This window comes from Balearica regulorum, chromosome 2, assembly GCF_011004875.1.
Source record: "Balearica regulorum gibbericeps isolate bBalReg1 chromosome 2, bBalReg1.pri, whole genome shotgun sequence".
Taxonomy (NCBI): Eukaryota; Metazoa; Chordata; class Aves; order Gruiformes; family Gruidae; genus Balearica; species Balearica regulorum.
In genome coordinates this window covers 101,267,562-101,294,132 of record NC_046185.1, presented here as the reverse complement: position 1 = coordinate 101,294,132, position 26,571 = coordinate 101,267,562, and the positions used below count along the sequence as shown (strand labels likewise).

General features: G+C 40.1%; 1 protein-coding gene across 2 annotated transcripts in view; it reads right to left on the bottom strand.

Moving 5' to 3' along the window:
* Positions 1-1,135: 1,135 nt before the first annotated feature.
* E2F3 (E2F transcription factor 3) overlaps positions 1,136-26,571 on the bottom strand; it is a 44,058-nt gene continuing 18,622 nt past the window's right edge. Inside the window, exons 2-7 of one of the 2 annotated variants that reach the window (XM_075745161.1) lie at positions 13,517-13,628; positions 11,053-11,272; positions 10,372-10,530; positions 7,527-7,641; positions 4,126-4,264; positions 1,136-3,423 (exon numbers count right to left, since the gene is read on the bottom strand). In XM_075745161.1, coding sequence (XP_075601276.1) covers positions 3,158-3,423; positions 4,126-4,264; positions 7,527-7,641; positions 10,372-10,530; positions 11,053-11,272; positions 13,517-13,628 — 1,011 coding nt within the window. In that variant the 3' untranslated portion in view covers positions 1,136-3,157. The remainder of the gene's footprint in view (positions 3,424-4,125; positions 4,265-7,526; positions 7,642-10,371; positions 10,531-11,052; positions 11,273-13,516; positions 13,629-26,571) is intronic. The other variant, XM_075745162.1, reaches the window with a different exon arrangement.

Sequence of the window (26,571 nt, the reverse complement as noted above, 5' to 3'; positions counted from 1 at the left end):
CACGTACAGGCCCCAGTAAAACCTCCCTGAAATGAGTATTGTGCGCGGAGTAACGTTGAGGTACACTGTGCTAGCTCAGGGGAGCGGAATTAAATATTTTAGCTGGCTGGTTTGTTTTTTCTCCTGCAACTCAGCACATCCAAAGTTTACAAGCAGATGCAGAAAGCAGAAGGAAGAGGAGAGAAAATTATATGAAAACTGGCAATCAGTAGCAGATTCTAGGGGTGAATAAAAAAGTGCTTATGGCAGCTGTAGAACAGAGAAACTAAGAACAGGCCAGGGAGCCATGACAGATAGGACAGAAAAAAGACATTTATTGTCATCTCTGCTTCAGCAGGAGATCAGAGAACACAGTCCTCCAGCCCTCCTTTATTATTTATTGGCAATATAGAAGAACAGAGGATCTCTCTGTAATCTTCCTTTCAGTACTGCTGAGTGCAGAAGTTAGAGTACAGACAGGTGCATAAAGAGATAAAATAGTAGCCTTTTCCTTGTGTGTAGGGAAGACAGCAAGACACATGACTTGCTCAGAAGTGTAACATTTAAGCAAACAACTATATTTTTTATTTTATTGACCTCATAGGTGGTGGGTTTTTTTCTTTTAGCAATTGATGGCCACGCATCTAGAAAGGTGCAGCACCAAGAAAGGGAGTACAAGTTTGTAAATGCACGTCTGGTGCAAGAGACTGTTGGAGATGACTCAAGTAAACAGAACTCCTTTTCAAAGCTACTGTTAGCAGACTTCTAGAGAATTATCAGTAGGAAGGGTAAACAGATCCTCAGCAATTGCTTTCATGTCATTTAATCCTAGAATAACCCAGTTTCTATGCAGTTTGCAAGAAGCCTGTTCATAATTCTTATTGCGGGGGGAGAGAAATAAAAATAAACCTATTATCCCAACCTCTGGCTCTCCTACTGTCTCTTTACATGTGTCTTTTATTCTTGTTTCACTCAGACTTAAAAAAAAAAAACCAAACCACTGAACTTACTGTTAGCATAATAAAAAAAAGGGACTGAAACATATCTAGCATCAAATGAGTCTGCGCACTAATAATGAAAATAGTAACAGCTAGTTCCAAGAAGCAGCATGATAGGCACCGAGAGTAAGAATAATTTAAATAGCTGTATACAAATCTAAACTCTTTAAAAAATCCTTTTTATTGATTCATTACCATACAAAATTTATTCAAATTACATCCATTTGAAGTGGTAAGATCACAGCTAGAGAACAGGTCATCCTTTAATAAATCTATTTACAAAACTCACCATAAAAGCTTTTTTTGTTTGTTTTTTGTTGGTTTTTTTTTTTACAGTATTTTACAGAGGGTTTTTTTTTTTAAACTAGCATACAATGCAAAGCTAAATTAGATTAGTATTTTGCCCGCGCACATTGGGACAAGTGTTTAATTTGTACAAAAAAAGATGGTCTGCATTAGTCTTCATTTTCTCTTCCCCTGCAAAAGTGCCCCTTTGTCTCGCAGATCTTCATGCTCACACAACTTTTACTTTCCTCTTCCACAAGACGAAAACTTTAAATACTACAATTTTATTTACAGATCCACATCTAAAAAAACTCTTAAAAAATTACAAACCAGCTAGAAAATATTCTGGCAGTGTTTACAAATTAATTCTATTGTACAAAACTGCTAGGTAACTAAAGTGTGAGTTGAGAACATATATCAACTTAAATACAACTGCTGAATGATCTATGCACACATTTGTACATATAAACACACACTTAACACTGTTTAACAGTTCTTTATGTGTTGCCCTTTATACATTTGTTATATTCCAAAACTCACACAGTCATATAGTTTTCTCATTAGTACTGTGACTTCTTGCCTTTTCGTGTGTGAGCTTTCATAGCAGCAACTCAATGGTACCAGAAAACCTGCATACATAATATTCTACTACAGTACAAATAGTACTAATTTTCTGAGTATGTCAGATAAGCACAACAGTAATGCAAACAAAAGGATTATTTGGGCATCATCTAATCAACATTACATTAATTGAGCCCAGAACATGGCAACATATTTTACACTCAAAAAAAAAATTATTTAAGACTTCTTAGAATTCTTCTCACATTCAAAAAATAAATATTGGTACTATACTATACTACCAAAGGTCTTCAAAAAATAAATGCAATGCAGTTGATGTGGTACTTACAGTTATGTACTTTGGAGAAAAATTAGTTCCATTTTGCTGGCGAAGAGAATTATAAAAAGCTGTAAGCAGAGGAAGCTAACCCACTGAGATAAATATGATATATTGAACAAACAAAGCTTGGCATAAGTGTTTTCCATAGAGGGAAAAACCCACAGTGCATCTCTAGTAGGCACTTAACACAAAGCCCCACTTAGTACCACAAAAATTTATGTACCAGTTCTAATGCACACTGGGGGCAGTAAAATTGAACTGTGCATCTTCGTTCTAGTTTAAAAAAACAACCAACAAAAACTACTTTCACACACACACGCACACACAAGCATTTTTAAAAATCTGTGATTACTACAAGAAGTGGCAGAACTTTATACTTTCAATATTTGCAATATACACTACATGTACAGTGTATTTTTTTTTTATTAAAAGCTTTTAAGGACATAAGTATTTGACCTCATAATGAGACATATACACAGCTCAAAATGAGCATTATGACAGCAATTTAAACATTCCCACAAGTAGCCGAAGAATCCCATTTCACGCTTTTGCATTACTTCATATTCACGTTTCACTGCAGGTACAATCCATGTTGTGACACTCAAAAGACATGCATTCTCTGCAGAAGGCACGACCTGAAATACTATTATAAAATTGTTATTTAGGACTAAACCAGTTCATTGAGCCCTTCTCCGTAAGCTCACTTGTCACGGTAAGCAGAGACTGGGGGAGTGTGAAGACAACACATTTACAGTCACCTGCTTGCACTTGCTGACTCAAGGCGCTGGAGCTTAGGGTCAAGGAGGCCTTGCTGTAAAAGCCTTCACTTGCTGTTTATGGTATTTTAGGGAGTAATTATGTAAAATATCAGCACTGTTTGAGAGCTTAGTTTATTTCATAATGCTATTTTATAGTAAGTAGGGGACAACTCTGAATGATGGCAAGTTTTTTGATTCCGTTAAAAACATGATTCAGATAGGAACGGCATTTAAGAGAATCAGCTGTATATAAATTCATCCACCAGTGAAGGAAGCTTCTCTAAATCATAAGCATCAAAGAGGTCACTGATGCCTTCTTCATCCCCAAGGCTCAGCAAATAATCTTCCTGAAGCAGAGGAGGCAACAAATTCACAAATGGTCCTTCAAAGTTTGAGGGAATTTGGTCCTCTGTCTGCTGGAGAAGGTTGGCCGGAGAAGCCAATGGAGAGATTGTTGCCATGTTTACTGAGCAGTCACCTTGTCCTGAGTTAGCAGAAGCCACTTCTGCAGGAGGAGGGAAGAAAAAAAATAAATATGACACATTTAATCTCATTAGAAATATTAGACACAGATGAAACAGGGTAATCACTGCATAAAGGGCCTTTCATAAAGCATCATTTCAACAAAAAATGGCCTCCATATAATTTCGAGCTTGTTTTTGGCATGTTACAAAGAGCTGCTCAAAAATACTCATGTTGCTATCACCACTGACTTTTCTTCTAGAAAATATTTTACAAGGTTTAAACAACTACTGGGGAAAACAAAATCCAGTGTAGTGAGCGATGCCCATTTTTCAGTGGAATTCATAGTCAAAGTGAAAGCTTTCTAATCAACAGATGTCATCAGTGACACTTTATAGCTGCATATACCAATACACAGAGATTTCTGCCTCTTGTGTTGAGGCAAATTGTTGCTGCTACTGTCCTATTTGAAAATGCAAAAGGAACAAAATTGTTTCTTTCTTCAATATTGCATAAACTTAGGTTACATAGTTCCATATGATATACAAATATGAAACTTATTTTAAACAACTGAGGCAAAAGAAAACATATTTCCCACTATGTAAACCAGAAAGACACAGTGGAAAATGGATAAGTTAGCTTTTCACTTCTTAGAAAAATAAGAGCTGGATATCTGAAGTTCAAAATGAAATCTTGACTGAGAGGATGAAGGAAGGCCATTACTATTACAAAGAAATAATTTTACCTTTGGAAATGGTTTTGGAAATATTTCCGTTGTGGTCCTGACTATAGGTTTTCATTGGACTGAGGGCATCATTTTCCTCTGGGCACAGATAAACTTCAATAGGTCCTTGAGTACTAGATAAATGTATCAATGCACTCTGCTAACAAAACAAATGTCAGTAAGGTGTTATACCAATGAACGTAACAGAATGTTGACAATATGGAGTAAATTCTTACTGGGGTGTGTTTGAATACATTTTTTACTAATCAAAAGAACCTGAAATCCCCCATGCATTTTTTTATTTTTTTTTTTTAAAGGTGTGAAAGGCTTGGCTGATGTATCTTGTAGACTGGAAGAGAACATAAAAGCTTTTCCCACTGTCTGTAGCGCACAAATCTCAGAAGCCCACCATTTCATGTGCTGTGTCGTAACCAGAGACGTATAAAGGATTGAACTCCTAGCATTTTCTTACAACCATAATAACCTGGAGCATTCTGATGGAACAGAACTATGGGATACAAGTCACAGGTTTTGTTATTATTCATAACAGTATTATTTGATGTATTTATGTAAAAGTTTCTGCTTTGAAAGAATGCCAAAACATCCTTCTCACTCACCCAAAAACCTTCAGTACTAATTCACACTGACTCAAATTCCTGGATATAAGTTCACCTGTTTAACAGGGAAGGTTTTCCAAATAACAAAAAAAGATAAAACAGTCCATTTTCTTTAACCAAATTTGTTTATATAAGTCCTTCTGCCCCCTCAAAGCAGCAACTTTAATTTTGATGGTGTTTCTGAATAACAGGAACTCCTATTTTTTCCTCAAGAAATTACTGTTTCTTAACTTTCACACACTGATGCAATACAACAAGATGACATATATAGACAGATAGAAAAATCTGCAAAGTTGCTTAGTGTTACAGTGGAAAATCATAAGTGACTCCAGTTAAAAATAAACCTGCTCCAGCTGTATTGCATTAATAGTTTTAAAAAGCATGAATACAGGCATTATATACCTCTTTGCAGACTTCTTTCAAATACATTTTATTGTGCCCTTTGACAAAAAGTTCCTCACATTATTTGTGGTCTGACAGTTACGTAGCATAATAGACAGCATTTACAAATGTAACAACAACTGAACAGGGATACCCCAGGGCAGAGAAAACAGTTTACAGTACCTAGGGCAATGTTAATAAGAAAGAAAATGGGAAGAACAGGAGTTGGGGAATGGACTGTTGAGTGACTGAGGTATGCAAAAAAAAAAAAAAAAAAAAAAAGAGAGAGACACTGAAATGTAACTGCAAATGAGAGGAAAAAAATAGGACTTCTGCCTGAACCTGAAAACTAAATGAATAAGTTGGACATAGGGGATAAGAGAGGTCTAGGCGCTAGTTTTAATGATTGTGTGCATCTCTCTCTACCCATCCAGTTTCACTGAATTAAAAATCAAAGCATAATGCCTAGGGGAAAGAAACAGGAAAGCAAGCAATGATAACAGTATGTATTTATGGATACCGATAAAGGATATCCCTTCCTCACTGCAGCAAAATGATTTATTCTTCCAAAACCTGCACCTAGGTTCAAAGCGGAAATTAAGGACAAAGGCAGGGGGGGAAAAAAGGATGGAAATGGTAATGGGCCTAAGCAAGTGGAGAATAATCTTAGGAAAAGAAGTGACAAGGAATCTGGAGCCACCTCCTGCCCACCCGGCAGTAGGTGGCCCTGGGCTCCGTGGAACCAGCCCAACAGTGGGGATGAAGGAATAACGTAGAGGAATGAACACAGCATGGAGGTTTCTGGGCTTTAGCCCTATGTCTAATTGCTCCTTGAAAGAAGAAATTAGGTACATTTTTGAATCTCTAAAGCAGTGGCTCGTGCAAATTATTTATGTTTGCCCAACATACTTGGGTCTGTCATAGTAACTGGGAATTGTAAAGCAGCTCACTTTTGCCACCAAGAGATAAAATCCCAGGAGCAGCTGAACCATGTGGTTCATACACCATGAAAGGAATGAAGAAAAGTAAAGCTACTCTCTGACAATATCTTTAAAGAAAAGCCACCTGAAGCATTTTTCTCTGCACCTGTGACATCAGGTAAGGGAAAGGAGAAGCAGCTAAGTTACCCTAGCCATCTACCTGAGATAAGGAAAAGAAAGAAAATGAGGACAAAAGAGTGAGCACCAGACATCTCACATACAAAAGCTGGCACTCGGAGACTGTCATGGTTTAGCCCCAGCTGGCAACTGAGCACCACACAGCCACTTGCTCATTCCTCCCACCCCAGGTAGGATGAGGAGGAGAATCGGAAGAAAAAGGTAAAACTTGTGGGTTGGGATAAGGACAGTTTACTAGGACAGCAAAGGGAGAGGGAAATAACAAAGGCAATACCAATAAAATAATATACAAAGCAGGTGATACACAATGCAATTTGCTCATCCCCCAGAACCCGATGTCCAGCCCATCCCCAAGCAGCGATCCCTCCTCCCCAGCCAGCTCCTCCTTATATACAGAGCATGACATCATATGGTATGGAATATCCCTTTGGCTAGTTTGGGTCAGCTGCCCTGGTCGTGTCCCCTCCCAGCTTCTTGTGAAAATTAACTGTGTCCCAGCCATAAACTAGGAAAGAGAGAAAGACTGTGGCTTGAGTAGCAAGGGGCAACAGAAGAGGGACACAGATGAACACAGACAGCTTCAGAAATAAAAGTACTTATAGTAAAATAGGAAAGGAAATCCCCATCCCTTACAGACTTCACGATAGCAAAACAAAAGTGCACTGGCAGAATGTACAAAGTTTTAGGCAGATGTGTAAAATCAGTGTCAATGAAGCAAAGGTGATGATGGAAGAAGGAAGGGCAAGAATGGATTCTAAGAGTAAAACACAAGTTTCTATAATAACTGTAACACTTCAGAAAAGAAAATCCTACATAAAAACATATGTCTCAATAAATAAGGATATCAGTAATATGAGTCATCAAGATGCTTAAGGCATTCAGGTTATCCATGAACTTTATGACTAAATTATATAAATCTAAAAAAAAAAAAAAAAAGCCGAATCTCTTAGGAGAATGATTTTACATGGTTACAAACAGGAAATTTCAACTGCAAAGGAAGAGCTCTTCTTCACATAAAGTATGGCAAAAGAAAATAATCTATAAGTAGGGTGGATTACTCTGAAGGAAAGCCTGAATTGAGAGAAAAGGAACAAATAACAATTGCTTTGTGTAAAATTCTTTTTAAAGATTCCCCTTTCTTTTTCAAAAAAACACATGCAAAGTTTGTAAGACTGATGAACATAGGACTGTACGCCAATATAATCCACCTTGGGCATCAGTTACCACAGTAAGACTCACAACACATTTGCTCCATCTATAGAAAAAAAGATAAATAACCTGACAGGAAAAGCCAGGTTCTCCTTACCTCCACTGGGTCAGGCACTTCAAGTCTTGTTTCTGGAGGAGCTTTCACAACTATAACAGTTTGGTCTTTAAGGCCACTAATTTTTCGAATATCTTGATACGTCACATAAGCTAATGTAATCACTGTTAAGGAATTTTCCAACCCAGGTTATGATATATTCAGACTATTAGAAGAGGCAGAATTCTTTAAATTATTTTTCCATTTTCTCATGGCTACATAGCTCTTAGCCCAAAGTTTTACATTCTCTACACTGGTGGTGATTGCAGTGAAACCGTGTGAGAATTTCTCTTTGATCTAACTGCTGGGGTTACAACTTGGGGATCTAACTTGCTGAGTGACAATAGGGATTCTCCATGCTGAGTCCTTCTCTCTCATCTTCTTCTTCACACGCTAAAAAACTACATAAGCTAACGCTCAACAATTCACAAATTTTTTTTTGCTTTGCATACTGCACAAAGCAAAATTTTTTACACACTTGCTATCAAAATGCAGAGAACTGGAAATCACAGGAAAAATGTAAAGGAATTTACAGATGCATGTTATAGATGCACATAGACAATACATTATTGAAGTCATCATTAAAATAATTTCAATTTTCATTTGAGGGTTTTTTCTAAACATTTATATATTCATATATTTATTCATTCATATTATATGAAAATATTTTGAAAAACTGCTTAAAGAACTACTTTAAATGACTATGCAGAAAGTTGATTTCTGCATAAGCACTAAATGAACATGAATATTTTGCTGTTCAACATGAATTTCTTGAAATCAACATGAGTGTTTTGGTGGGTTACTGCACAGTGGTGCCTCACTTACTGACCTGTGCAACCAAGTTCACAGAGCTTTTGGTCGCAAACTATGAAATGCTTGCGATCGCACGCAGGCACTTCCAGCTCTTTAGTTTGATCACCCATGAGGTATCTAGCATTGTATTTATGCCATAGAAAAAAGAGCCTGATTTATTATTATATTTTTTGGGGGATGTAAATGTGAGCAATTTTGGTAAGTCTCTACCGTTACCGTACAGTAAGACGAACTGCCCCAGTTCAAAACACCAATACATCTCACGTCTGACTTGGACCAAATGCAAAGTAACAGGTGGGGGGGCAAAACAACAGGTCAGCTTTCAGGCAAATGGCTTTTATCAAGGCTTCTACCGCTCCTTAGTAAGGTTTCGTAAGCTTTGCAAAGGCAGAGCACAAATTATAGCAACAGTGGCTGTCACTATATGAACAAAGCAAAGGACTGTTGTTTTATTTGAAAACACACAATCTTCATTGCTGTAGTTAAAAGCTCCCCACACTAATGCTGGGCATATCCCAAAATATTCAAGGTAGCAATCAGTTACTGTCTGATTCTATTGATAAGGCAGATGAGGAAGTACACAGCTGGGGCACAAACAATGTTTTGGCACTACCTTATCATAAGGGAAAAGAAAAAACATTTTCGATAGCAGAAACTCTGCCTTCAGAGATTAAGCAAAGGAAGAGGCTTCTCAGCTTCGTGAGTGTTCACTAGGTCACCTCACATCAGACTTCAGCGAGGTGAGCGAAAGACTATACTGGGGTGCACTCAGATTCCCCACACACTTCCACATTCCTTCCTCAATAATCATGAGGATTATCACTAAACTTAGAGTCACAGAAGGATTTGGGGAATACACTCTCCCAAAGCCAAAAACATGAGGCCAAGACACTGCTAATGTTGATCCCCTCCTCGCCCATTCCCAAGGGAGCCAGCAACCGCAGGGCAGAGATCTCTACCTCAGCAAACAACACTAGAAAAACACAGAATTGTAATGCTCAGTTTTGCTTTGCTTAAGTCTCTTCATGGATCAAGGCAGCACTGACCCTACTTCCCTATGCCACTCGGTGGTCTTGCTTTCATATGTGTTTTGAGACGCAAGCACAAAAGACAATATTTACACAGTTCACATTACTTTTTACTGACACTCCCTTGGTTATTTCCTATCCTTCGAAACAGAGAATAAGTCCACTTTATTAGATGGTCTTTAAGAACCACTGACTATTTAAAGTAATAAAAGTTTTCACATCAGCATTTAATAAAATGCTCTCTTCTGTTGCTAATAGGTGAGAAATCTAGTGAAAATGAGAATTGGTTACTTACTAGGGGTATTAACAGCCATATGAACCTTATGCAATTGAGCATTGATAAGTAGACATTTTGAGAGCTCATAAAACCTTTACTATGATATTCTATTATAGATTCTCTAACCAGAGGAAGCTAAAAATTTGTTGCAAGTGTCAGACTAAACTGACTCCCAACTTTATTTTCCTCTCTAATTTATATACACACAGGTTAATGTAAAAAAAAAAAAAAAAAAAAGATTGAGTAATGAGTACACACACACAAGTCTTTGTTACCGCAGCAAAGACTTTGTCTGCATGCCTTTATAATTTCTGCACACACAAAAACGGGGTTTGCTCTGGGTTCAAGTGAATTGAAAAAGCACAGGGTTTTGGATGTTGTCAGTCATTAATCAGCTAAATTCTTGGTTCTAGTCTATGTGAACATGGATGTTAATGGGCTCCTTCACACACCACCTTTCTCTCTTTTTTTTTTTTTTTGGGGGGGTGGGCTGGGGGGGTGGTGGTGGTGGTGTCCGGGAACAAGGCGGGGACAGGATGGGACACATATTCCAGAAGCATTATAGGTGCAAGTGGCTTAAGTAACTTTTATATAGAACTACATTAAAACCCATTATCTAACTTCTGGAAATTTCTGATGTTTCATATCTCATCACTTAGAGGAATTCTCTTTGTGTTACAGAGCACAGCAAGAAGACTGACTACCTTTGAGGTTTTAGCAAAAAGGATATCTCTGATTCTCTGAGTCCTCTGTTAGCAGCTTGAGGTCCAGCGTGCAGCTTTGGATTAGCTCATCCAGTTTCTTCTCTTCCTGAGCCAGTTCGGTCACCTCCTTCGTGAGGCCTTGACGCTGCGCCAGCATGCCACCGTCCTCTGACAAACTGCAGCCCCTACGGATACAGAGGGGGAAGAGGCCCTTTCAGCATTTGCAAAACTTGACCCTGTGCTATGGAGAAGGGGAGAGGCAGGTTTTGACAGTGCAGGTCAAGTCCTTAGCTTCTTCTCCCTAAACCTGCCCATCGCGAGTCAACATAAACTACGCCTTCCGGGAAAAGCATCTTTTTATTGTGACAACACATTTTGGAACTATTACCTCTCCTCCAACCACACCCTGAAAAAGACTGAGGAAGGCAGTAGGTAGAGATGTGTACCTAAAAACTTAGTCCACTTGCACAAGCAAATGAGTTAATCCAGTATTCAGGCAAAATGCTGGTTTCTGATTTCCCTGACAAATGCTATTCATACACTGAAAACCTGTCTTAACAGAAAAAGAAAGCTTTATCCTGATAGAAGGCGTTTTGGATGATTGCTTGGAGCAAAGTGTTAGAATGGAAGGTGGGAGAAGAAAAACACTGCTGCTCTGTGACAGTGAAATCAGCCAGCAGGAATGGAAAAGGATAATGAATACTCACATCCACTGAATGTTGTTTTTGGATTTTTTCTTAATGAGATGGATGCCTTCCAGTACATTGGTGATATCGTAAATCCTCCTTTTTTGCACCTTGAGGACCTCTGCCGCTCTGTTCAAATCTAAGACCCCATCAGGAGATTGGCTCAGCAACTGAATGAACTTCTTTGTAAGAAGGCCAAGTGATGTATCATACCGAGTCTTTTCTGAAGGAGATTTTGGAGCTTGGGAAGAAGAGAAAAAAACCCATAAAACAAACAGATAAATCAGTTTTCTCATTTTGGTTCAGAAAGCCACATCCAGAAATGAGAGGATATATATTACAGATACTTCTTTCATTTTTACTAAAGAAATCTCTCAAACCTCTGCATTAAGACACAACTCATCACTGGGTATTTATTTGTATTTCAAGATGTACTTTTCCAAAAGTCACAGGTACATGAGCAAATACATACACTTTTTTTTAAAATGCAAATATTTCCATTAGTCTGATGGATACATATAGCAATATTCTACTTAGGCTTTCACTATGTGAATTCTTAATAGTATTTTTAGTATCTATTTATCCTGGCAGCAATATCAAAAATTCCCCTATGACTCTCCTTCATCAGGCTGATAGCCAGCTTTCATCAGGGTTTGATTTTCCCCTCTTGTAAGATAAGTGTTTCACATGCAATTAAGCAGGACTTAGGTGTACTTCAGTGGGTGAACACAATGACAGATTCCATCAGTGCCAGACTCCATGGCTTACAAAAAAAATCACGTGAATTAGAGGAGATTGACGCAAGATACAATTTATAATCATTTCTCCATAACCAAACAATGCTCAAACTGGGCAAGAGTATCCACTTCTTTTAAATTAGAAGTCCGGAAATGGCTTGACTCTTATTAGACAACTCACTGTTTTCACACACAAATGTAGCATCTATATACTTAACAGATGAGCTTTTAAGAGTTTAAATACATAGATCAGAATAATTTCTAATTCTAAATGTTCAAGACCTTTGTGTCAAAGGGAAATGAGCCAGCCATTATTAGAAGTCCACTGTGCTGGTACATCTCAAACCTTTCATTTGCTTCAAGTATTATGCAGGATGGATCTTAGGCTGACCTGGTGGTCATTTTCATCTTTTCAAGGTTCAGGTTCCACACTTAAATGCAGAAGTCAGTCAAAACTGAAATCCTACCTGAAAGCAAACCTTTAGATTACCCTGAAATATTTTGAAGGATATGATGGCTTTTCAACAAAAACCAATTAATTGCCTGTTTGCAAAGAGAACCTACTGTATCTCATTCTTTTGTGGATTCAGGGCTTGTCTGCGCTGGGAGATGGAGGAAAATTCGTATCAATTAGGTGACCTTGTGAATTTAGAGCAGGGTGGGCTTTGTTTGTTTTAATTTGGGATTTGGAAAAGAATAAAAGGATCAGAGTGAGAAGGGCAAGAGGCTGCTTGACCCCCACCTAAAATGAAGGGGTCATGCAGCAAGGAAGTTCTCTGTACAGCCTTATCAACACTGCAGCAGCATCCTATGCTCCGAATGGTACTGAACTTCTGCGAGAATGCACTTCAACTTCAAATGGACTTCATTTAGCTTAATGAAGTTTAGTTTAATTAAAACAACTGTCATTTAACTTGTCCACTTTAAGTTTGTATCTTCAGCTAATTTCACTCTTCCCATTTGCCTTGATAGAAACAAGTCTTAGAATGGTGAGGAGAGACAAGTACCCTTTCACATCTCTTGCTCTCCCATCACTACCACTGCTGCCCCAATCCTCCCTTTTCCCAATTCCCCTCCCTCTGCGAGCTGACATCCCCCCTGCTGAAATCCCTCAAACAAGATGGCAAGGCTACACCCCCACCTCCTGTTGCAAGAAACCTACTGCCCAAGGCAATGCGGATGTGCAAATATTAATGCTTGCAGCCACTAAGCAGTGGCAGTAATAATCTAGGCATACTGCAGGGAGAGAAGGCAGCTCAGACCCCACAAAAAGCATTAAGCGTGAAACGCTGCTGGGGCACAGCTACCGCTCTTTGTAAATCCCCGCCTGGGGGGAGACGCCCTGACAATCACCTGCTGTAACTTCAGTGAGTAAGGAGGAAGCTGGCCCCATTAGCCTTGCCTAATAACTGTGCATTTGATCCTGTCATAGTATCTTGATTCCTCAGCATCTACCTCTCCTAAGCATCCCCAACTTCATGTCCTTGGCTGAAGAGGAGGTCAGACCAAGCAGCCCAGAGCCTCTTCAGCCTCTCAGCAGCTCTGCACCGACTGACGGACGCACGCTGCAAACACCTTGTGCACTGCCTGGCTGTGGGGTTCAGCATGTTGCACGCACATCCAGGTGAGGACAGTAATAAACACACTTTTTTAGCTAGGTAACACAGCCTGTTGTACTGGTTTACTCTGATCTCAAGCTAGTAAAATAAAAAACTCCATGCCATACAGCGCGTTACAAATTCCCTTACTTTTTGGACTATCTGGACTTCTTGTCGCAGCTCTTCCTTTCCCCTTTGGAGTCTTTAGTCCTTCAGCAAGATACTGGTGGCCACTTTCTCCTAGCTCCAGCCTTCGTTTCGCCTGTCAAAAAAAAACCAACCCAGTAATTTTTTTTTAATCGATGGTTTGTTAAGAAGTGTATTTCACTTTATTAAACACAATATTGGGGTTACAGGAAAGGCAGACAGCAGTGAGTTTTTGACAGCAAGGTTTTGTATCAGTACAGGTTCATACCCCATATTCATCACAAGAGAATCTCAATATTTATGAGAATCCAAAGGTGGACTTCAATGTTTCACTCTCAAAGGCTAGGTTGATGGTTTTGTTTGGAAAATTCAGCAATTTTTTTAATTTGAAAATCTGACAGTAGTATGACCTGCTTCAGTCTAGTCTGGACCTTTTTAAATATATATGAAAGATTTCTATCTCCACTTGAGTTGAGAACGTTTCAGTTAAGAAAACCAAAGACAAACACTCAAGCACACAGGTATGCACCCACAAAGCTACATTTCTTCTGAAAATATAACTTATATGGATATAAGTTATATTATAATGATATAAGTTTGTGCACAGGTAGTATTAGTGCCATTTTTCCTTCCCCATTTGAAAGGATGGCTTTGAGAGGACCAGTAACATCCACTACTATAAGCTTTCCATCAATGAAATACGAGACATGACATCAAGACCAGCATTGGAAAACTGTTCTCCTCTGCTTGTCAACAATTTTTGTCCTCATCAAAAGCACAACTACTACATCTATTTCACATTATCTAGCATATTTGCATTAAAGCCGCCTATATAAAAGCAAGGTGGAGCAAAAGTAGTATCAGAAAGATGATGCCTGAAAACCAGCTATATGTTGCATTCAGCTCAAAGGAAAGCTGTGTACATCTCGAATAATAAAAATAACAAATGAAACTGTTAAACTATGCAAGACACAGACAAACTGCAATGAAAACCACCACCAATATGAATTTTGTTCCTAGACAGAAACACAATCTACTATCTTTGGAAACCATTCTATACCCTGCCATGCTACTCAGGTTACTGAAATTAAATCTGGGGATACTTGTTATCCTAACAATAGAAAGAACATTACCTGAGAAGACACAGGAGAAAGAAGTTTTACATCTAATGAAGTTTAGCGAAATAACTGTTTCCAAAGAACCATGTTTATTCAATTAGGTAGAATAATTCAGAGCATTTTACTTGCTTAGTCTTTAGACTTGCTAAAGGATTGGATCATATTCTGCTCCTCGGTTAACCAAGATAAAATAATACATTCTTCTATGGACCGATATCAGTTGTAGACAGATATTTCTGCATTGTGGATTTAGCTTATGTGTTTTACTTTGGGCCTGTGACCAACAGAAGGCTCTAAATAAAATCATTTATATGCATTTATTTATGGATAGCTAACATCTTTGTACTGGACTCCATTTGCAAACCTCAAACTTATTAAAAGGCAAGTTAAAGCACATGCAACTCGTATAAACCCACAGTGTAACAGCGACCGCAGAGTGCTCAAGCCACTCTTCTCTATATTTTGTGCGCAGGGGCAAGGCACTAATTCATCGCTGTCAGAGCAAAACTGAACTAACTGCATCCTTCTAAGCAATGCAGGCACCGGGCTCCTGGCAGCCCATCGGTGGCAGCTTCTAACGGCGTGAAACACCTCTGCTCCTCTCCCTGAGACATTGGTTCTGTAATCCAGGGACACGAGCGGCAAGGTCAACTGTTAACAAAAGATCCAGCTAATATGTTTAGCCAACGTAATTGGATTAAATTAAGATTACGGCTATTCCAGAGGGAGAAATACATTTCACACTTGTTTTAAGTAAGTGTTTTTCCACCCTGAGAACTATAAGAGAAAAGGAAGGAGGGGTGAAAAGGGAACAATTCAGGGCGTGGGAAGACTAGGCCAAAGGGATACAATTAAAGATAAAAGAGAATCTCAAAACCAGGTGTGAGAAGGAGGGGAAATGCTAAAGATTTAAAATCCAGAGATTTGCAGCAGCGCCCTCCATCAGAAGAGAAACTCCAGTTTGGACTACACATCAAAACTTTTTGTCTCAACTTGTTTGCAAGACACGAACAACAGTATTTTGCCCCTACTTTTGTGGTTAAACACAACTTTCTCCTGTGAACTAACCAGGTTTGGTAACAAGAGAACCTAAAACCAGCATCCTTTGGCTGCTGTTACAAAAAACACGCTCTTGTTGGTCTCACCAATGTACCGTACCTATGGGCAGCGCAGGACTATTGACTGCCTTCTGAAAAAATACCAAACGGCAGAGACAGCACTACAAGATAGTTATTTTGTCAGGCATGAAGCATGCAGAAAACCCAAGAGAGATATACAGAGCAAAATATTTTAGAAGAGTTTAAACGAGCTTGGTGAAGCTCCCGAGCGGCAATTTTAGCAAACCCTGGGGAATGTTTAATTTCTGGCCAGATGTTACACATCACTCAGCAAGTGCTTTCTTCCCCTTCCTGTTTTACAAAGTTCATAACAAGATGCAGGATTGAAGTGGTATATTCTCTCAATTTCTTCTTCCCTGACTTGCAGACCAAAGACTTTCTAGTGCTTTTTTCACTGCACTAGAGATCCTGGCTGACTCACAGCATCTCTCTCCCATCTCCAAAATTATTCATAGTGTGTTCTGATATCAGACTTCCCTTGACTGTATTCAGCAATCAGCAGACTCAGTAACCCTTTTAAAAAAAAAAATCTTGATTTGCATAACTTATTTCTGTTACAGCACTATATTAATTATTTGCAATATTTGTACAAGTTTTTGTACAAATTTTGTATTGTTTTTATTTGCATTGTTTGATCATCACAGCACGCAGAATCTTCTGACACAGTATGCGGGACCTGCTAAGTAGCAGCAAGCCAAAGGACACCAGCACAAAGCATCCCAATGATAGGGAAAGATAGGAAGCGGAGGGACTAAGAACTTCTCAGCGCCATGAAACTTGAGTGCAATAAATGGAAGTCAGATTCCTCAGGGGGATCATGAAAGGATCCTAAAGCACATGGGCCAATGAGATGGGTAAACCCACAAATTGATACATCCAGCAAGAGACATAAAAGTAACAGGAAAGCATCCTATTGATCTGAACCAGATACCTACCTTACCCCTTGGTGGAGACCTAAAATGTTTGGCATCAACTTTGACTCTATTTTCTCTTTCAATGCTACAAGCAACTGCCAATATAGATACAAGTATGGGTCCACTGTTCAGATGACTAAAAACAGGTGACAGCTCTACTCCTAAGTAGTTATGCGCCTTTAGCTTTAGTTTAGAAACCCAGACAGCTTCCACAATTAACATCAGAGGGGAACTCACAAGAATGTCTTCATAAGAACACTTCTGTCTATAGGAAAATAGCTTAAAATCTACTAGGATAAGCTAAGTATTTTCAAGTAGGCAGGCCCTGATGAAATTGACTTTACAATACTCAGTCTCAGGGACTTTTAAGAGGCTGGAGGCAGGTATGCTTACAGAAGACTAGAAAAAGAACAAATGTAGTTTATCATGAATTGAAAAAAGGGGTGGAAAAGATGCAATCAGGAAATTAGAGCCCATCCCTCTTAACAGGCTGTTTTGACCTCACAGCTGCCTGGGTCTAACAGGTTGCTGCCACCACCTCTTCTCCTGCATTCCCCCCTCCATCCCTGAGCTACCCCTGCTCCCCTGGTGCAGGCAGCACCTGACCGATGGGTCCTCATCAGACCCTGCAGGGAGCCTGGCTCAGGGGGTCACAACCAGCAGAAACCTAACCCTCCTCCAAAACAGAAGCGAGGAGCTTTCTGCCAGGTTAGCCCTTGCCGGGTGATTTGTCCACCCTGAGGGCTGCTGAGCAGGAGCAGCGGGACATCCTCCACCCCCCTTGGGGCATCAGCTTGGCATTCCAGTGGCTTCACTTTAGTGTCACACAGAAATCAACTTCTGTTCTTGGGGAAAGAAACTGGCACCAATTAAAGAAAAAAAAAAAATTAAGAGTGTAACAGCATGACGGATAGCAAAGTGCTAAGCATTAGGTAACAGCCATCACAGGGTTTTGTCAAGATAGCAAAGAGGGAAGTGCCCTGGTGGGGAACAGCCAGCATCAGTTTTTTAAGACTGCACCGCGTAACCAAAGCCTCGTTTTCTCTGAGGCTTATATTTCTAAGTTTGAGGGAAGAAGCAGTAAAACGTCCTCTAATTCTTTCCAATGATAAAACCATGGAGCCTAACTTTGCCAAACTATGCACATTTGAAATTTTTCTTGCTAGATGTCTCCCTCAGCTTTATTACTGGACGCAAGACAGTTGCACTGTTTGCAAGAGACAAACCTAAGAAAAATTGCATTACCTGTGCTACCCTCTGAAAACCCTTTGTCTGAAATATTGCTGCACCTATTATGCTTTAGCAGGCATGTAAAATTTGACAGAAGGATGATCTGAGTCAGGCATGTGCCTTTCTATTCCCTCAAAATCCCAAATTTAAAACCACTTGGAAAAGCACAGCTGGTACATTTTCAATATAAACATTAACAGCCAAATTCCATTTCAGACTGCAAGCGCCACAGCTCTTGGGTCTGCCCAGGCTATGCACATGCCATCTCTCGGGGAGGTCCTCTCTGGGGTGGGACACATCTAAGTCCCCTGCACCCCTAGCAGGCATTCAGACTACACTAGAGCAGCAGCAGTCTGATTTAAATACAAAGGGACCAAAGCTGATTTCAGAACGAGAGTGAAAGTAACCCAGGACAAAGTCTGCCAAGATGGGGACAGAAGATAAAAGAACTTATTTAAAAAAAATGGGATGAGGAGCAAGAAAGGAACTCCAGTTTTAGGTTGACAGGGCAGAGAAAATAGGAAGATTGCAGATGACCAAGCAAGAAGTAAATTGTGTGTATTAAGTGATAGCTGACGGTGAATCAAGAAGCAAGCCAGAAAAATGTGTCTTTGCACTCAACTGTGTCTTCGTCAGCGTCTCAGAGCGAGAACTAAGTTGGGCAAGTTAAGAAAGGGCAGATGACTAAGCCTGGCGTAGTCTCTAGAAGATATTACAATTGCTAGGGACAGATAAAATGGCAGCTTTTCTGTACATTGCCACAATGCTGATATTACTGGGGAGGGGATGCAAGCCCATCCAGAGAGCACAGATAAATTTTGACCACAGGGAGGAAGCTGTACCACAGATGCTTTAACAATCCCCATGCACTTTCTATAGGCTTTCCTCCATGTTCCCAAACTTAAGCAGTCACTTAAAAATACAATTTAAAAGCCGAGGTTCTGAGGCATGAACTCTGGAAAGCTGTTCCAGCGGTCAGGCGCTGCAGAGAATAAAGCAAACACTGTACATGAAAGGGTAAATTAAGCTGGAGCTTGATGAGGGAGGAATACAAGAGAAGCAGCAAAGAAAAAAATAGACACCTTGGGGTGAATGCATGGAAATATTCATATGCTAGGGAAATTTCTCCACTGAACAAGGCGATACAGGCTGTGCCTTTTTAACATGCTCATATGAACAAACTTTGGTATGTGGAGAGCCCCAAGTGCCTGCCAGAGGGCTGTTCCCAGCTGAGAACATGGCAAACACTACGGCTCACACCAGGAGAGATGGAAAAAATGGGGAGAGGTGCAGAGAGGAAAGCAGAGGAGCTCCCAGCAGGGAAGGGCTGAGCTCTGCAGGTCAGCTCACAAGCAGGGAAACACTTGAGGTCAGCAAAAGATGCAAGAGGACTGTCAGAGTTGCTGCCTTCAGACTCCTAGTGACAGCTTCTCATTTTGTACCTATTTCTGCTGAGCAATGTGGAGATAAATGTGCAGTCCAAACTCCTGGAAGGGAGAGAGTTTTCCATGAAGAAGTATTTACTCCAGTCGTCTATGCAGATACCAGTAATTTGTACCATACTACCATTGGTTTCAGTAGTTAATTCTGACAGCATAAAACCATAAAAAGAGGGTTTAAGAAAAGAATAGGAAGATAAAAACATAGCTGGGAATTAAACTACTTCCATGTAAAAGACAATAAACTAAGTATGTTCTTTAAAGGGGAAGTTTCTAAAAGTCTTTTCAACTCTTCCCAAAAATACTACTTCTCTGTCAAAAGTATGCGTTCCTCTACTACCCTACACAGAGGAACAAAACCAGGAATGGCACTTTAATGAAAACATAACCTCAAAATTAAATTTTACACATAGCCCATTCATTAGACTGAGATAAAAGGATATAAAAAGATACACAAAAATAGTGCCTTGAAAATTGAATAAATTGTAAAACCAACAAAAAGAACATTTGTCTGAAATATTGCTACTTACTAGTCAGGATTATTGAATGACAAGTAGCTGGTATTTAAAGTAACTTTTAAAGAAGCATTTTAAAGCAAGTGAAAACACAGCTTACAAAAATTGTCCTGATCAACCTACTCCAACACGAAACCCTCAAATTTTCTTCTCAGAAAATGGCAACTGTAGTAAAAAGGGGATTAAAAAAATCCTTTCCACTATACCAATTTGTGTTTCCAAAACTATCACCTTGTTTTTCAGCTTATGAGGTATGAGCTTATTATAATTTTGACTGAGGGGAATTCTTCTCTAATTCCTATATTGAAATTATTAATTCAGCTACAAATGATTTGTTTTTAATATCAATGAATATTAAAAGAAAATCTCCTTTGTACATCTTGATGGGGTTTATAATTCAATAAGAGGCACCTCACATAATTGTCAAATTAAACTACATTCTGATCATCTCCAGCCCATCTTCATTAGGCATTTGACCCTGAGAGCTGAAGGCTGATAGTGTTACTCTGGTGAAGTTTCTTTCAAGGCCTAATTAAACCATTCTATTTCCATCGATTTTCCCTTTTCACGATTCCCTGAGAAGTATCAGGAGTGTCAAGGAAGCCATGAACTGTAAGCGCTTAAATATCAAACCGTAAGACTTATATTTAACTCAAAAATGTTAAAATGTGGGTGGTCAAGTTTCAGCAGCAGATTCTCATCTGAAAGTAGGACCTAAAGCCAGAGGAACCTAGCGATGGCTTTCCCTTCTCAGGTTGAATATGCAGAAAGCAGCAATGCAAGGGTCACGAGTGCCTCCCGTCGTTACTGCAGAACGTCACCCAGTGGCATTTTTAACGCCGACTGAAAGGAATACATTAGCTTTCAGATATGCTCGCTCCCGCGGTAGCAGCACTGCGCGTCGGTGCCCTGCGCCTCACCCTGGGGTGGCAGTTCACACTTGTCTCATCTCAGTCCTGTCTGAACAAAAGAACATTTTCAACCACTTTAAATGAAACACAACGACCTGAACCAAACCAAGAAAGTAGCGAAACGTAGCAATGAAAAATGGTGGTTTCTTCCTAGACCTATGGCAGGTCATTTTTACTGGAGGATTATAACCTCAAGGTACTAATTCCCTTTGATTTTCATCCTGATATCTCATGAAGAGCTGACTTGCCAGAAAGTCAGAGTATCTCACAGTCACCACCGCTAACGTAACTCGGACACTGAGGTAAGCAGACAACCCATTTGGTGTTATTCCATTTTCTGCTCATCGGTCTACTCGGATGCCGTGGGACGAGCCTACACCCCATGTCAGCCTTGCACTCAGTACAGCAGCCACTGCTAAAATGTGCAGCTTATCTTGTTCTCCTACACTGGTGCAGTACTTCGTGTTTTCTTCACACTAGAAGGGGAAGGACATTACAACAGTTGTGCAAGAAATAAACCAAAGCATAAGCCACGTTTCAGGCCTCAAACCAACAGAATTACACCTATGCTGCATAGGAAATGAATCATCTGAGATCTTTCTATTGCAATTTTTTCCACCAAATATGAAACAATTACTTACTGGAAGCAATGGCTTTGCACTGTACTAAGCTTGAAGGCTCCAGTTACCACTTCATGTTGAAATATGACAAGTTATTTTCAGGAAACTGCACCCAGTTTTCATCTCAACTGCTTAACTGCCCAAGGTGAAGAGCACATGTGTGTGAGCAATCCTGAAAATGGCTCCAGGCAACAGCTACTCCCTCATCTGAGCTGCAGCTGCCTGGTTGAGGTGGAAGCTCTGGAAACAAAACTTCCAGAAAATGTACTGACAAATAGCCAAGACTCATACGAACAGGCCAACCAGCATCAGGGGTGGAATCCTGACTGCAGGTTTTGGGGACGGGCGGGTACAGCAGGACAGTTTCCCCTCGCATTTCCCAGGAAGCACGGATAGTCCTTGGCCACCGGCAGGCTTTAGCGCCAGCCTGGTCCTACAAACTGATGTCAAAGCTACAAGCCAATCGCCTACCCCTGTTCCCAAAGATACCACTTCAGCAATGCTGCTGCCTCCAGAGCAAAGCTCAGGGGTTTTCAGTTGCAGTTCACATCAGTAATTTCTCACCACAGACATCCTTTGAAGAAAACAAGACTGTCATGAAACAGGCCTGACACTGAACTTTCAAACTGATGGCAAGCAGGTTGGGAGGCAGGACATGACAACAGACCAGCTGCATAAGACTTCTTGGTGTCATTTCTTTGTCTTGCATCTATAAGTAACAATTACACCGACACAGGTCCACTTCTAATGTTCCCCATCGAGATCAAAGCAAGACAAATAAGAAAGCAATAGTTTAAATTCACACGGTGTGTGGAGAGGGTACCACCTCTTCTTCTGGCTGCAGAGCTCCTTGCAGTATTTCAGCCCTTCGGGGCACTTTCAGCCTTCTCACTGATGATGCTAAAACTAAACTGGACCAAGGGAAATAAATCTGCCGTATTATTTTAAGGTTGGTCCCAAAGAAAAAGCATCACAGAGCAGTCAGTCTTAAAATATATCCTAGAGATTATTTTGTCTTTTGTATTCAAGGACTATTTTTAAAAGTACTCTTTTAAAAGTCACTAACTTAAACATGAGATTTTGATTGGATTAGTTCCACTGAGTGGCTTCCACTCTACATGTAGAGATCAGCACAGCTACTTAAAAAAAAAACAAAAAAACAACTTTCAAACGCTGTCAGTTGTCTGCCAAATTGTCTACTAAACAAATGAGCCCTGGGAGGGGGGAGGAAGGACATTAAGGGAGCTGGAAAATAATATAGGACTAACTTCCTTGGAGGAAATTCCAGTAAATGCCATGAAGTATCAGATACACAAGTTAAAAACTAAAGTAGTACTACAGTGGACATACATATTGACATAGGAATAGGGAGGACAGTTATTTCTTACTTACAGAAAATGTAGAATGTAGTCATAAAGCTCTCTAGGAAGTTGGAATTAGTAAGATTTGATAAGTATGAAGTGAAAAGGGAGGAGAAGGAGGAGCACTCGCAAAGCCACACCAGTGCCATCTCAGTGTAGGTGCACTGTAATGATGCAAGATGGGGCTTGCATCACAAAGTTCACTCACTAAATTGCCAGCCTAAGCCACAGCATCTTGAGCTTTGTTCTGCTTGGATACAGGACACCTACAAGAAAGGATAATATCTGCGGAATTACACCCATGAAGCTTCTGGAGTGCAAGTTTTCTTGTCTGCACAGGTCTGAGGTTCGAGATTTCCCACCCTGACACCCCAAACCTTCCTGCACTCCATGCAAAATACCCATACCGAGTTATTCCAGTGCAGTGCCAAGGGACTGCATCGCTTCACTTGCTGACAGGCGATTCGCAGGGAACCAACTCATTTTGTCATTCATTTTTGAAAGAATATATAAGAGGATCCACATGCAAAAGCTTCAGAAATTACAGCAAATAACTACAAACTAGGAGGTAGTAAGTTTTAAATACTCAGGCTTAGCGTTGGGTATTCATGCCCCCAAAGGAGGGGAATCTTTTCTTTAAAAAAGTAGACACCAATCTCAACTCCGTATTTTCACTGCCTGAGGCACCATGGTTCTTACATCTACTTGTTCAATTAATGTAATTAGTTATGAGAAGTGAGATCTACAGTAGTAAAACCTTTTATTTTGAAGTACTTCCTTAACGTAGTTCCATGCAAGTATAAAAACATACAGCTGGATTCCCCAAAAGTAATAAATATACTTTGAATCCACTTAAGGGTGATAAAAATATTATATAGATTCCAAAGGACATTGTGAAAATTGACAAAAAACTTTCAGGAGACAACCAGGCCCAGATAAGATGCACTGATTTGCATTTACAGAGCCAGATGATGAGAAATAACACAGGGTCGTAAGCATTTACCGTAATACAGGATAGTTCAGTACGCTGTGTAAACTGTGGGGGTTTAGTTCACTTTAAGGAAGTACCAACATTGTCCAAACAGATTAACCCTGAGAAGTTGTTTCTGCACCTACAAGTAACTATAATGCTGACTTTGCATGAAGAGATCGATTTATCATTCGCAAGTTAATTAAGTAGTTTTGAAAACAAAATTACTGGTATCATATATAAATAAAAAAATCCTTAAGTAACCTTGAAGAAGTTAACACAATAACCTCCTCCACATACCAAACCTCAGAGTAACAAAAATAAATAACAAGTGCCCAAGAAACAGGAAACACAGTTAACATATACAAAGCAACTATTCCTAGAAGCAGTCAGAAAGGAGGCTCCAAATCACCAGAAAGTCACAGAAATAGATAAAAGCATATAAGAAGAGAGCTAGAGAGAGAATAACAGGTAGCAGGGACCTAGAGACCCCAGTTGTGGCTGACAGCCCCCTTCATCCTGGATCAGGAGCCGGTACTGCCATCAGAAGGTTTCTTTCTTCACAGCACATTCCTTTGACTAAAAACTGAACCTGATTTCCACCTAGCCTGGTTTGCTAAACTCTAGGAACTCATGATTTCCGCCTTCCTACATGTCAAGGTAGGCAGCTGTTGCATATACTCTTATTGCACCAGTCAGTTTGGCAGCAGACAGCCAGCTTACATGGCTGGAACAGCACAAAGATAGCAGAGTTCTTAATGTTTTAAATTCTGTGTAATATCATAAAGAACAACTACTCCACCGAGCTTTCGCTGTGATGCACATCCTACCCTGGCAGAATTTTATCACTCCGTCCGCCACACCAAGGAGCAGAACAACCTGGGAGTGTTGTCAAAACGAAGATAAATTATTTGGTTCAAATGGCCAGTTTTACTTATTCCCAGTGACAGAGAGAGAATAAAAACAAGACAAGATGACAAATAACAATTCATAAGAAAAGTGAATGAGTGTTGGTAGACTAAGTCATTTTCTTTTTCACATCTGGGTAAATTCTGTCATGCCATGGACCGGACAATCTAAAAAGCTGATGTGATAGCCTAATTTACAAGCCAACATCCAAAGCAGTTTTGTCATCACAGGCCCTTCTTTTTCCTAGGGGAAAAGAAGTTAAAGTTGCTTTTCTTAGATTATGAAGTGTATTTCACAAAATTATCCCTTTGGCTTTGGTGAAGCAGACCATCTCAAGTTGTAGAGTCAAGCAAGGACTCAACTCTACCAAAACTGACCCACACCAGACGCAATTTGTCCATTCCACTTTGGTTTTTTTTGCTATGTATTCCCTAAATTAAATACCTTGAGATGACTTCTCTAGAAAAATAAATACTACCTTTGTCTCAAATTTCAAAATGAAATTAATTTGCATTTTCTCTCTAACCTGCCCTTTGATCAAAGGAAAGAATCCGACTCTCTGATATGACCTCCTACATATCACAGGCCACTAGATTTCCCCTAGCTGCTATACTGTTAGTAACATTAAGTTATCTTGTAGGAAGAGACTGCCATGCAATTTTAGAATCTCTGTTATGAGCAAGTTAAACAAGCAAGCACCTGTCGGGAAGGACCATATACACTGTTGCCCCCACCAAAAAGCAGGCATATGAACTTGCTGACCTCAAGGCAGTACAAAGCTGAAATTACAGTGCATAACTCTGCAGAGAAATTACAGAGCAAAACATTCATTCTGTCAGAACTTAAAGGTATCAACTCATTACTATTTTCCCCTCACTTCAAAAAAAGTCTAATTTCCACTTTGAGTTTGGATTGTTTCAGTTCTCAGTAGTAAGTTCTCGATATGCTCAAGTTCAACAATTTAAGAAGTCCTTTAACACCAGAATCATCTCTCAGAGCGGCTGAGGTGATAAAGGACCTCTGAAGATCATCTAGTCCATCCCTCTGCTCAAAGCAGGAGCAACTAGAGCAGGATGCTCAGGGCTGTGTCCAGTTGGGTTTTTAATATCTCCAGTGATGGAGACTCCACAACCTAAGAGACCTATCCCAGCATTTGATCATCCTTGCTGTAAAATCTTATGTTTAAATGGGATTTCTTGCATTTCAATTTGTGCCCATTGCCTTTTGTCCTGTCACTGGCCACTACTGAGAAGAACCTGGCTCCATCTTCTTCACTCCCTCCCATCAGGTGTTTACACACCTTCTCTCCTCCAGGCTCAACACTCACAGCTCTCTCAGCCTCTCCTTGTGTGTGAGATGCTCGAAGGCCTTAACCACCTTTGTGGCCCTTCACAGGATCTGCTCCAGTATGTCCACGTCTCTCTTGTACTGGGGAGCCCAGAACTAGACCCAACATACCAGACGTGTCTCACTAGCGCTGACCAGAGGGGAAGGATCATCTCCTTCAACCTGCTGGTAATGCAGTGCCTAATGCAGCCCAGGAGGTCATCAGTGGTCTTCGCCATAAGTGTGTTGCTGACTCATGGTCAACCTGATGTCCACCAGGACCCCCAGGGCTTTTTCTGCACCGCTGCTTTCCAGCAGGTTGGCCCCAGCCTGTCCTGTTGCCTGGAGTTATTCTTCCCCAAGTGCAGGACTTCGCACTTCCCTTTGCTGAACTTCATGAGGTTCCTGTCAACCCATTTCTCCAGCCCATCAAGGTCCCTCTGGATGGCAGCGCAACAGCTGCTATATCAACCAGCCCTCCCAATTCTGTATCTTGTGTATCAGTCATTTTATCCCTTAATACTAATTTCATAAGGAAAATGTTGCTTAAGTAAGTTGTACTGTAGGGCATTTCCTTCAGACCTCAAATAATTTTTGCTGCCTTATTTAACATCACCTTCCATTTTC